This window comes from Carex rostrata, chromosome 6 (assembly GCF_964058835.1).
Source record: "Carex rostrata chromosome 6, lpCarRost1.2, whole genome shotgun sequence".
NCBI lineage: Eukaryota > Viridiplantae > Streptophyta > Magnoliopsida > Poales > Cyperaceae > Carex > Carex rostrata.
In genome coordinates, this window is record NC_135923.1 from 10,778,397 (window position 1) to 10,791,415 (window position 13,019).

The following is a 13,019-nucleotide window of genomic DNA, read 5'->3' on the forward strand; positions in this document are numbered from 1 at the left end:
ATCTCCAGATGGCAAGATTGTAGGGCATTTAGTATCCTAATACAACGCTCCAATTGAATGTCTCTGGAGCACACCAGTAGTGTCTCCAGATGGCAAGATAATAGGGCATTTACAACCCTAATATAATACTCCTATTGAAGGTGTTTGGCGCACTCTATGAATGTGTACAGAAGACAAGATAATAGGGCATTTACAACCCTAATAAAACACTACAATTGAAGGTGTTTGCAGCACTCTAGTCGGGTCTCTATATGACAAGATAATAGGGCATTTACAACCCTAATGAAATACTACAATTGAAGGTGTTTCGAGCACTCTAGTAGTGTCTCCAGTTGGAAATATAATTAGGCATTTACAACCCTAATACAACACTCCAATTGATGTTGTTTGGAGCACTCTAGTAGTGACTATATATAGCAAGATAATAGGGCATTTACAACCCTAAAATAACACTTCAATTGAAGGTGTTTGGAGCACTCTAGTAATGTCTCTAGATGGCAAGATAATGGGACATTTACAACAATAATATAACACTCCAATTGATGGTGTTTGGAGCACTCTAGTTGTGTCTCTATATGGCAAGATAAAAGGGAGTTTACAACCCAAATACAAAACTCCAATTAAAGGTGTTTGGAGGACTCTGGTATTGTCTCCAATTGGCAAGGTAATAAGGCATTTTCTACCCTAATACAACATTCCAATTGTAGGTGTTTGGAGCACTCTAGTATTGTGTTCAGATGGCAAGATAATAGGGCATTTACAACCCTAATACAACACTCCTATCGAAGGTGTTTGGAGCACTCTAGTCGTGTCTCTATATGCCAAGACAATAGGGCATTTACAACCCTAATAAAATACTCCAATTGAAGGTGTTTGGAGCACTCTAGTAGTGTCTCCAGATGGCAATATCATAGGGCATTTACTACCCTAATACAACACTCCAATTGAAGATGTTTGGGGCACTCTGTTAGTGTCTCCAGATGGCAAGATAACAGGGCATTTAGTACCCTCACACTCCAATTGAAGGTATTTGGAGCACTCTAGTATTGTCTCCAGAAGGCATGATAATAGGGTATTTACAACCATAAAATAGCACTTTTATTGAAAGTGTTTGGAGCACTCTAGTAATGTCTCTAGATGGCAACATAATAGGACATTGACAACCGTAATACAACACTCCAATTGAAGGTTTTTGGAGCACTCTAGTTGTGTCTCCATATGGCAAGACAAAAGGGAGTTTACCACCCAAATACAACACTTCAATTGAAGGTGTTTAGAGGACTCTGGTATTGTCTCCAGTTGGCAAGATAGTATGGCCTTTAAAACCCTAAAACTACATTTCAATTGACGGTGTTTGGGGCACTCTAGTAGTGTTTCCAGATGGCAAGATAGCAGGGCATTTACAACCCTAATACAATACTCCAGTTGAAGGTGTTTGGAGCTCTCTAGTAGTCACTCTATATAGCAGGATAATAGTGCATTTACAACCCTAATACAACACTCCAATTGAAGGTGTTTGGAGCACTCTAGTAGTGACTCTATGTAGCAAAATAATAGTGTATTTACACCCCTAATACAACACTCAAATTGAAAGTGTTTGGAGCACTCTAGTAGTGACTCTATATAGCAAGATAATAGTGCTTTTACAACCCTAATACAACACTCTAATTGAAGGTGTTTGCAGCACTATTGTAGTGTCTCCAGATGGCAGGATAATAGGGTATTTACAGCACTAATACAACACTCCAATTGAAGGTGTTTGGAGCACTTTAGTACTGAGAGTTATAACAAGATAATAGGGCATTTACAACCCTAAAATAACACTTCAATTGAAGGTGTTTGGAGCACTCTAGTAATGTCTCTAGATGGCAAGATAATGGGACATTTACAACAGTAATACAACACTGCAATTGATGGTGTTTGGAGCACTCTAGTTGTGTCTCTATATGGCAAGATAAAAGGGAGTTTACAACCCTAATACAACACTCCTATCGAAGGTGTTTGGAGCACTCTAGTAATGTCTCTAGATGGCAAGATAAAAGGGCATTTACAACCCTAATACAACACTCCAATTGAAGGTGTTTGGAGCACTCTAGTCATGTCTCTAGATGGCAAGATAAAAGGGCATTTACAACCCTAATACAACACTCCAATTGAAGGTGTTTGGAGCACTCTAGTCATGTCTCTATATGGCGAGATAATAGCGCATTTACAACCCTAATAATAGTGTCTCTATATGGCAATATAATAGGGTATTTACTATCCAAAAATAACACTTCAATTGAAGGTGTTTCGAGCACTCTAGTAATGTCTCTAGATGACAAGATAATAGGGTATTTACAACCCTCATACAACACTCAAATTGAAGTTGTTTGGAGCACTCTAGTAGTGACTCAATATAGCAAGATATTAGGGCATTTTCGACTTTATTACAACACTCTAATTGAAGGTGTTTGGAGCACTATTATAGTGTCTCCATATGGTAGGATAATAGGGCATTTACAACCCTAATAGAACACTCCAATTGAAGGTGTTGGAACCGCTCTAGCAATGTCTCCAGATGGCAAGGTAATGGGGCATTTACAACCCTAATACAACACTCCAATTGAAGCTGCTACGAGGACTCTACTTGTGTCTCTATATGTCAAAATAAATAGGGCATTTGCAACCCTAATACAACACTCCAATTGAAGGTGTTTGGAGCACTCCAATAGTATCTCCAGATGGCAAGATGATAGGGCATTTACAACCCTAATACAACACTGCAATTGAAGATGTTTGGTGCACTCTCGTAGTGACTCTATATAGCAAGGTAATAGGGCATTTGCAACCGTAATACAACACTAAAATTGAAGGTGTTTGGAGCACTTTGGTAGTGACTCTATATAGCAAGATAATAGGGCATTTGCAACCATAATACAACACTTCAATTGAAGGTATTTGGAGCACTCTAGTAGTGTCTCCAAATAGCAAGATAATGGACATTTACAACCCTAATACAACACTCCAATTGAAGGTGTTTGGAGCACTCTCGTTGTGTCTCTATATGGCAAAATAAAAACGGAGTTTACTACTCCAATACAACACTCCAATTGAAGGTGTTTGGAGTACTCTAATAGAGTCTCCAGATGGCAAAATAATAGGGTATTTACAACCCTAATATAACACTCCAATTGAAGGTGTTTGGAGCACTCTAGTAGTGTGTCCAGATGGCAAGATAATAGGACGTTTATAACCGTAATACAACACTCTACTTGAAGTTGTTTGGAGCACTCTAGTAGTGACTTAATATAGCAAGATAATAGGGCATTTGCAATCGTAATACAACACTCCAATTGAGTGTGTTTTGAGCACTCTACCAATGTCTGCAGATGGCAAGATAATAGGGCGTTTACAACCCTAATACAACACTCCAATTGAAGCTGCTACGTGCACTCCACTCGTGTCTCTATATGGAAAGATAATAGGGCATTTACAACCCTAATAAAATACTCTAATTGAAGGTGTTTGGAGCACTATTATAGTGTCTCCATATGGTAGGATAATAGGGCATTTACAACCCTAATAGAACACTCCAATTGAAGGTGTTTGGAGAAATCTCCTATTGTCTCCAGTTGGAAAGATAATTGGGCATTTACAACCCTAAAATTGCATTTCAATTGAAGGTGTTGGGAGCACTCTAGTAGTGTTTCCAGATGGCAAGATAACAGGACATTTACAACCCTAATACAACACTGCAATTGAAGGTGTTTGGAGCACTCTAGTTGTTACTCTATATAGCAAGATAATAGTGCACTTACACCCCTAATACAACACTCCAATTAAAGGTGTCTGGAGCACTCTAGTAGTGACTATATATAGCAATATAATAGGGTATTTACAACTCTAAAAAAATACTCCAATTGAAGATGTTAGGCGCACTCTGGTATTGTCTCCACATTGCAAGATAATATGGCATTTACAACCCTAATACAACACTACAATTGAATGTGTTTTGAGCACTCTAGTAATGACTCTATATAGCAATCCACTACAGTCCTCTACCATTGCAATCCAAATCAGTTCGAATTACCCTACTGTTGTAACGGTCCCTATACCGTTGCAACGGTCAGCACCAAATACTTCCTTTTTATCAGTTCTCTATAAATAGAAGCTATACCAAGGTTTGGATTGATACTCTAGCGGCCCACAACTTCAATATTTCGTATTTTCAGATCTAGAAAAAGTCATTGTTGCTTGTGTGCTTAAACTTCAATACTCACAATCAATCTCAAGCTTATCCAATCAATTCAACAACTCCTAAAGTGATCCTACGTAATCAAAACAATTACTACTTCGAGCCTTATCCTCACCTAGCAATCCTCAAGTCCTCGCGAATCAGATTGTCTTCCTTTGAGCCTTTAATTCTCCTGTTCGGGCCATGTGACTTCCCAGAAGATTGTAAGGCCTCACCGGTTCCATCTTGTAATCCTTTCTCATTGAGTAAAGCAAGACGCGCCATCTCGAAGGTTGCAGGCCCGAAGACATAGGCGTTAGTGCCAAACTCTGTAAACAACTCTCGTGTTAAGTGTCTCTAAACTCTACTATTTAGTTTATTTATTATACATTTTAGTTTAGAACAAAGTTATTCTAAGTTTTTGCCAAGAACAATTTTACGACACACTCGAACTTTATAACTTAGATTAAAAATTTAAAAAGGCTCTATTCACTCTCTTCTAAGTGTCTTTGGGACCAACAAAAGGTATCAGAGCAGGAAAATCAAATTAAATACACTTAATTATATTACTGTATTAGATCCTAAACATGACACTTCATATTAGGGTTACAACTGTCATCTTCTCTTGCCATCTGTAGACATTACTAGAGTGCTCCAAACACCTTCAATTGGAGTGTTGTATTAGGGTTGTAGCTTCCATCTTCTCTTGCCATCTGGAGATATTACTAGCGTGCCCCAAACACATTCAATTGGAGTGTTGTATTAGGGTTGTAAATGCCCTATTAACTTGCCATCTGGAGATACTACTTGAGTGCTCCAAACACCTTCAATTGGAGTGTTGTATTAATGTCGCAAATACTCTATTGTCTTGCCATGAAAAGTCACTACTAGAGTGCTCCAAACACTTTTAATTGAAGTGTTGTATTATTATTTTGAAATTTTTAGATGTCGTGTGTATGTCACGGAAGTAATTCTTCACTTGCGACTTCTTTTTTGTCCGTAAATAAAAAGGCAAAATTTTGCTATATGTTTGATATTGGCGAAGCGTTGTTAGGAAAAATGTTTCCACGCAACTTATTACCTATATTTTATTTATTAGTCCCGATGTTATCATCCGGCAAAGTATAAAGTTGAACTAGAGATTCTGTCAAATCTTATCACTTCCATATAGAGGGAAAAAAAAAACTCGTAGTTAAATCCTGAAATTTGAGCCTTACAAGTTTGCAATCTGGAGCATAATTTTTTTTCCAAAAGTTCAGATGTTTCAGAAAGTTGTAATTCGGATGTTCATAATGTCCATATACAAAACTTCTACAAAATAAAACAATGTCTATATACAAGAGTTATAGCCATTTTTTCCTTGTAAACTCGGTTAGTTGCGAGATGTTATCAATGCATGAAAAAAAAAAAAAAAAACCCCATGACCATTTCCAGTTGAAATTAAGTGTAATCATATTATCCGGAATTCAATACAAATGATATATTTAATTATTCAAACAAGTAAACAACCGATTAAATGAAAATTCTAATTTGTTTTTATTATTAATCCTAAATGAATGGCATAAATGAACGCGGGTTTTCTCATCAAGTCAAAGAACATAGATCAACAAAACATATATCAACTTGATGCATGTTTGTATATACACAAGCCACAAAAATATTCTCTCAGCCACCAAAATATTGACAAAACTAATTTTTAAAAGATGAACCACCATTTTTGTCCCCTACAATATCTACATCTTTGTGTAGCACTTGGTTTATAGAAGTTGAAGCATTAACTTCACTTGCATCAGTAGTACTAGCCTTTCCCTGAAATTCAAACAGTTCCAGTTAGTAATTACCCAAAATTTGGAACAAAAGGTACTTGAAAAAAGAAGGTAAGAAAAACTCTCCCTGAGAAGTTACCAACCTTGTTCTTATCATTCCAACCGAATCCAAATGGTCTAGAAAGCAACCCTCCTTTCTTACCAGAACCTTCAGACGACGAGTCTTGACTGGTACGCACATTTTGATCGGTATGCAAAGCACTAATGAAAACATTGAAAACCTGTAGTAAGTCTATGATTCCTTTGGACAACAGAGATAATTTTTGTTTACATATACGCTCAGGTTCCAGGACCAGTTTGATTCTTCTCTTCCCTTTTGTTTCATAGCAGCAAATATGATTTATTTGTGATTTCTGCTTTAGCTAGTATACCTGATGGCAGCCATTGTCCATATAAGTCTTTTAAGTTTCAAAAATTGTAATATAGTTGTAAAGTACAAGAACATATAAAAAAAAATGAACAAACTAAAGAGGTAAAAGTGGTCCTGGTGGGCTCCTTGCCTGGACTAAAAATTATCCCAATGGGGTATTTAAATTATGAAAGTCCATTTTTGCCCCCAAACTATTGCACTGGGTTCAGGTAGGCCCTTAAACTTCTTCATTTGGTCGCCACATTATTAGAGGTGATTCCGTGGCATCACAATATCACCTGACTTGCCACATCACCCACCTCATATTGGTTCATTCATGGTGCCACATCAGCATCATGCTCCAAGTAATCAACTACCAACTGAAAAAGGCGCTGGATAACTCAAGGGGTCTAATAAAACCCAAAGAAGTTCATGGACCTCAGTGAACCAACTGCAATAGTTCGACAACTGAAAACAGAATCTTTTTTAATGACATCGAGACAGAATTTTTCATTTTATTATTTTTTTGCTCGGAAGATGTAATATGCTATTTCTCTTTTTGTAAACCCTTTAATAATTCAATCTTAAAAACAAAAATATATATTCAAATGAATAATGAATGAAAAATTAAGAATACCTTGGAGAAAAAGGCTGCTGGGCCTTACCCTGACCCGACTGGTATTGTATAGTGGCCTCTAACATAGTCTCCGCCATCACAGCTCTCTTCTCCATTTTAGCAATCAGCTCCATTGCTTCTTCGTACTTCTCCTAAATTTCAACAAAACAAATTTATATTTAATAATAAAAAAATTGAAGGCTAAAAATATATTTCTTCATATTGTTGTATCTATATAACACAATCAACACGGAAAAGATTGTTTTAATTTGACTAGACCTGGAGCACACGAGCTGCCTGTCTCTGAGCAGCTGCATCCCGCTCGGCAGCTACACGTGCATCCTCTGTCATCTTCTGTTCTTGCTCCACTCTCATCAATACCTATAAAATTGGTCATGGTTTGCCGTTTCCTCATTTAAATTTTCAAAAGTTTGGTATTATAATTTATAAGTATTAAAAAAAAAAGAGTCAAAATAAAACCTTAAGCATTGCTTGCTCCTGCTGTTGCTTGTCAGTGAAAGCTTGCCTTAATTCAGATACCTGCTTTTCCAATTCCTCCGCCTGATACAATGAATGGGTCAAACTTCATGCTTAAAATAAGATTCTTATAAATGAAAAGAATGCCTTGTCAAAGAGGCAAATATTATTAGGCATTAGCTTAACAAAATGAAAATAAATGCATGTACTACATTAGCCACATTAGTTTAAGGCTATAAGCACACCTGGGCAGCCAACGAACGTCTGTTATCATGCCTGACCATCTCCATTAATGCTGTTTCCAGCTCTTCGGCTCTAATTTATTTTAAGAAAAAAGATAGTAGTAGTAGTAGTAATAATCCTTATTCTAAGTACAACTAATAACATAAGAATGAAGGTTATCAATCATAATAATTCAAACAAACCTCAAAAGAGCCGATCTTTTCTCTTCCATCAGCCTGCATAACTCAGCTTTTAACCAGATCACCTGATCTTTCAAATCACCCACAGAGGCAATGGGCGAGTTACCAAAATACCCATTTACATCCCCATTATTCTCCAAATTGCTTTCGCTCGATTTTCTTGGAGATATTAACAAGCCAGGATCTTGTTTAAAGCTATAAAGCTTAGTTGCTAGACCCTTTGTTTTCGAATCACTCCAAGCATGTTGATCCCTCAACCTTTCTTCCATGGCCTCTAATACAGCTGGCCTATATTTTTCTCGCAGTTCTTGTAATTTATCTTCATTTACAAATTGATATCCCATGCAAGCTGTCAGTACTAATTGACTACTGTCAAAGGTGGAACCGGCTAGAGACTGGAGTAGTGTTATTGCATCTCCTGCATCCTTTGTCGTAACTATTGCAGGACCTACATTTGTAATGGAAAAATAGGGGCTTAAATGTACAATCAACTAATATAATTGCTATTTGACGGGGTTATATAATTGCTTTTTTTAATGGATACCATATAGCTCCATCACAGAAAGAGCGGTACGAAAAAGCATGGTACGATTGCCTTCAAATAGAATCACATCCCACACGCGAAGAACTGTAATATGTTTTTCCATATGAGAGAGGTACACGTGTCAAATTTGGAAATTTTCAGAAGTATGAAACGAAACCTGACCACTTTCCCAAGGAAGCATGTTAACAAATATTGAAAGGAACCATGGCCCGGTAACCCATGCTATCTCCACACCGAGGTAATTCAGATGGTTTGCTGCAATAAATATTCATATGCATCAACTAAGAATATATGGATCAGGAAATATATGCTTATTAGGGAGAATATCAGACATGTACACAATGTACATACTATAAGATACAGACCCAGCTTAGGAAATCTTTCTGATACAAGTTCGTCTAGCACAAGCTGATCCACCTATAGAGAAAAAGTAAAACGAACTGATGATTACAAAGGTATTAATATTTAGCTACATATAATAATTGTATAGTCGTGATTAGTACCTGACATTCAATCATTTCTTCGGAATAGTAACCATCAAAATATTCGTCAATCATACCCACCAAAGTCCTGGCAGAATTTGAAGATTATTGTAAGTACTTAAATCTGATGTTTCTTTGTTCATTTCACCTTTTTTTTTTCCCAGAACGACATTTGGGTTGATATTAATTATAACACGAATGAACTCTTTGCCCACCAAAGGCCAAAACCTTACAGAAAGTAAATGCAAAAACATTTTGATGATTGATATTTTCACGGGTGCAGAGGGGTCCATGGGCAAAAGCATAAGCTTTAGAGATTACTGTAATATGCGCAATGTTCAAACATTGAACTTGCCAGAAAGCATTTTCTTCAGGCATGAGCAACAGTAAGAGGCCCCCAAAAAAGTTCATAGCCTGAAATTGCATCAAGTAAGGAGAAAAGAAAAGGTAGTATTAGAGATTAGAAAATTCAGAAAAGAAAAGGCAAAAAGAAAAGAAAACATTAAGTTAATAACCCCAACTAAATGCTGACCTGGCAATAACCCACAGATGGATTATGTCTTGCATAAGCTGTCAGTAAACGTCTTAAAGCGTCTCTACCATCTTTATCTAATGCGGGGTGCCCTGGGAAGGTTCTAGGCAAATCCTGTATACAAATGAACAACATTGAAAAACTAGTTTGTTTTTACATAATACTAAAAACAGTGAAATTTGATTAAAGAACCAACCTTCTCAATCTGGCCCCTCCATTTCTCACTCATTATGTTGCTTTCCTCCAAAGATGAGATTTTGGATTCATCATCAACAGCTGATTTTGGCCCTTGGCCTGCTAATTTGTCATAATAGCCTTTTCTTTTTCTAGCCTTCACACCCACAAATGCTTGCCACAGCTGAAATAATAATATTCCTTAATTTAAGGCTTAGAAAGAAATAATAAGCTATAATATTAGTAGTTCTTTTTTTTACTTTTCTGTAAATGAATTGCAAGCTATTTAACAGTACAGATGCAATTGTTCGTTGAGAATGCAAGCATAAATCATAAATATTTGTAGCAATTTGTGTATAGAAAAATTACCAATTCACGCTAACAACCCACTCCAAAATACCCAAATTATTTATCGATGAAGAACCTAAACAACATATGTTCTATCTTTTTTGTGAGAAGTCTTTTACACAGATTTAAGAGATCTGTTACCAACGAAACCAAGAAATGTACAATCAAAAAAGGCTGTTGCGTTTAGCTACTCATTTAAGCCAAACAAAAGAGATCAAATTAAAGATTTCAAAAGTAGATGCACCTCTCCTCTGAGAGCCATAGGTACACCCCCTCTAACCAAACTCTCAAGTTCTTCTTGCCAAGAGAAATCAGCATCCTTTGCCGCCTCATTGTGGGTTCCGCTTTTTCTGTTGAAATCAGCATTTTCACCTTTCTCACCTGTCCCACCTAGAGGGACATCATAAAAATCTTCATCGGTCCCTTCATTATGGGCCCCATTTGCAGTTCCAGGCTTTGACTCATCTTCAGTAGAGGAGATCTGAGAATCACATGTTCCCTCCCCTTTTGCCTCTTCAAACTCTTCTTTAGCATTCTTAATTTTATCGCTTTTAATTCTGCGGCTCATCATGTGTTCAATTGCACTAAGAGCTGCACTGACACTGTCCCATGACAGCTCATTTGGGGATTTAATCTCATCTGAAACAGGGTTATTTTCAGAAGTTTGTTCTACATTTTCAATATTTTCTTCTTTCTTTTCAGTTTTCTCTTCTGATGTTTCATCAGAATCAGCAAGCCGCTCAAAAAAATCTTTCCATCGGTCTGACCGCTCTTCCTCCTCTTCCTTAAAAAAAACCAAAAAAAGGAAAATGGATATTTCTTTGATGAAGTAAAAGAGAAAACTGATAACGAGTGTAGGATTAATGTTAATTACCTGGTATATCTTTGAATACTGTTTATAGCTTTGCAAGTGTTGGGGACGCACCATAAAACCGTAGGCGTCTCTGCTCAAAATTAAACTCAATTAAGCATTCTCTCAGATATCTAATTAAAAAGTGAAAAGGAAGTTAAAAGATATCAAATTTACCGTGATTCAGCCTCCATTTGGACCATTTGGGAAAAGTAAGAAAAATCTAAACGCATGAAAAGAGAGTCTCAACTGAACTATTCATGGCACTGAACTACAAAAAGAGATGGCACCCTTTGAAAGATAAACCCCTAGACAGTACAAAACCCGAGATCCAAGTAGAACCATAAAACAATAGTTTAAGCCCCAGATTGAAGCAACGAAGGATCGAAAGTCAGAGCAAGCACACGCCCCGATAAATCTCACGGGTTAAAAAAAATGGAACCGGCGCGAACCACGATTAGAGAATCGAGTGGTCAGATGTAAAATTTTACAGCATTAATTAGAGAAGAAAGTAAGACCCTGTAGGCAATTAGTAAGGTAACGTGGCAAGATGAGAAATAAGCCAGCTCACCTATTCATATGATCTGGCGAGGAGACTCTTTCATCTTCGTCCCTCATCTCCTCGGAATTTTGTACCATGCCCCTCCGACCAGGACCGTTGCTGAATTAAGAGCTGGAGCTTTGAGTGCGGTGCAGTTTTCGCAAGCTAGGTATCACATGGCGAGAAGGGACAGTATATTAAAATTTCTAGATTGAGAATTGAGAGAGAAAAGAAGAGTTGACGAGAAATAATTAAGAAAAGGGAAAGAAGATTTGAACCCAATTAGAGCTAGTTGACTCTTGACTGGGGCTTTCCATTGGTCTGTGGAGTAGTTAATTATCATGTCTTGTGTTGCCGTGTCAGTATTCATACTCGACACTTGACAGCATGATGAGAGCAACAGAGAGCTGCTTTTTTTTCATAGAAACATAGAGCTGCTTTTTTTTGGTAGAAACATAGAGCTGCTTTGGATTAAAAAAACAATGGTTGCTTCGTACTTGGCAGTCACAGTTGGTCGGTGGCAAACGGAACGGGTACCGGTATTGAATTCATCATTTCTTGTAACATCCGGTAAGATCAAACCCAACCCCGCAACCCGTACAGAGAATATCTGAATATGCTAAGGGTGTGCAGAACCCGTGTCCGTAGAGGAAGGGAAAGGGATGGGTAGAAAGAGAAACGAGGGTTTTTTTATCTCCGTACAGTAAATCTTACACTCTAAATCAAGGGTGACAAATTTTATCAAAAATCAACATCACGCCTCTCCTTTCTCCTCTCCAAACAGTAGCTCCTTTCCTCCGCTCCCTCTCCATTTTTAATAGAATATCATTAGAGGTCAAGACTCAAGATTAGACAAAGAATAGTTAGTGTTGATAAGCAGTTAGCATAACAGACAATTGATAGGCAGTTAGCACATATTCAGTTAGCCTGTTAGATAGTCAAACGAGGTTAGTTAGTTAGACTTGTTGTAACAAGAATAGAGAAGCTAAAGTGCTGGCTGCTGTCTGTAATCAAGTCTCTATATATAGAGCAATTGTAAATGAAATGATTTAGAGAAAGAAATACAAATTATGATTCTTCTCAAGTTTACCTTTTCACTATTCTAATTTCTTTATATGGTATTAGAGCTCGATCAGATCCGTATAAAAAATGGTCAGCTCTTCTTCTACCCAATCTACTGTCTCTACACCTCTTCTTCCTCATTCCACTGTTACTCATATTTCTATCTCAGTTTCTATCAAACTTGACAGAACAAATTTTCTCACCTGGAAGTCACAAATTGAGCCAATCGTAAATGGTCATGGCCTGGCAAATCATCTAGATGCGGTAATTTCACCACCTGAGCGCCAAATTGAGGTCGACAATCAGAAAATTACCAACCCTGCCTTTCTTCCCTGGTACATACACGACCAACTTTTGTTAAGGTGGCTGCGGTCTACAATTTATGGCCAGGTTTTGTCTCAGTATGTGAAATGTCAGACTGCTGCCTCCCTTTAGATCGATCTGCATCAGGTCTACTCCGCTGTATCCTCTGCCAAAATCATGGAGATACGTCGCCTCCTTCAATCCACCACCAAGGGAAGTCAGACGTGAAACACTTATTTTGAGCAGATGCGAAGTTTGCCGATCAGCTCTCAGAGGC

The 13,019-nt window shown here is 37.5% G+C and overlaps 1 protein-coding gene across 2 annotated transcripts; it reads right to left on the reverse strand.

Moving 5' to 3' along the window:
* Nucleotides 1–5,643: 5,643 nt before the first annotated feature.
* Nucleotides 5,644–11,613, reverse strand: LOC144555319 (Ypt/Rab-GAP domain of gyp1p superfamily protein). 2 transcript variants are annotated; one of them, XM_078303609.1, is made up of 17 exons: nucleotides 11,408–11,613; nucleotides 10,861–10,930; nucleotides 10,231–10,770; nucleotides 9,661–9,822; nucleotides 9,465–9,578; nucleotides 9,288–9,346; nucleotides 8,954–9,020; nucleotides 8,816–8,867; nucleotides 8,613–8,705; nucleotides 8,451–8,534; nucleotides 7,910–8,354; nucleotides 7,730–7,799; nucleotides 7,488–7,568; nucleotides 7,287–7,388; nucleotides 7,029–7,159; nucleotides 6,126–6,243; nucleotides 5,644–6,025 (listed from the first exon to the last, which is right to left on the reverse strand). In XM_078303609.1, exons 1-17 carry the CDS (start codon nucleotides 11,473–11,475, stop codon nucleotides 5,906–5,908), a joined length of 2,376 nt encoding a protein of 791 aa, XP_078159735.1. In that variant the 5' UTR covers nucleotides 11,476–11,613; the 3' UTR covers nucleotides 5,644–5,905. The 2 variants fall into 2 exon arrangements, with proteins under 2 accessions (XP_078159735.1, XP_078159736.1); XM_078303610.1 differs by lacking the exon at nucleotides 11,408–11,613 and adding an exon at nucleotides 11,014–11,189.
* Nucleotides 11,614–13,019: the final 1,406 nt, after the last annotated feature.

What these genes read in the sequence shown, in the direction of transcription:
- LOC144555319 (XM_078303609.1), bottom strand. Translation starts at nt 11,475, where the DNA reads ATGGTACAAAATTCCGAGGAGATGAGGGACGAAGATGAAAGAGTCTCC. An exon ending in AGAAAGATTTCCTAAGCTGG is followed by an intron (nt 8,706 to 8,815) that starts GTCTGTATCTTA and finishes TATTTATTGCAG; the next exon opens with CAAACCATCTGAATTACCTC. An exon ending in CATGCTTCCTTGGGAAAGTG is followed by an intron (nt 8,535 to 8,612) that starts GTCAGGTTTCGT and finishes AACATATTACAG; the next exon opens with TTCTTCGCGTGTGGGATGTG.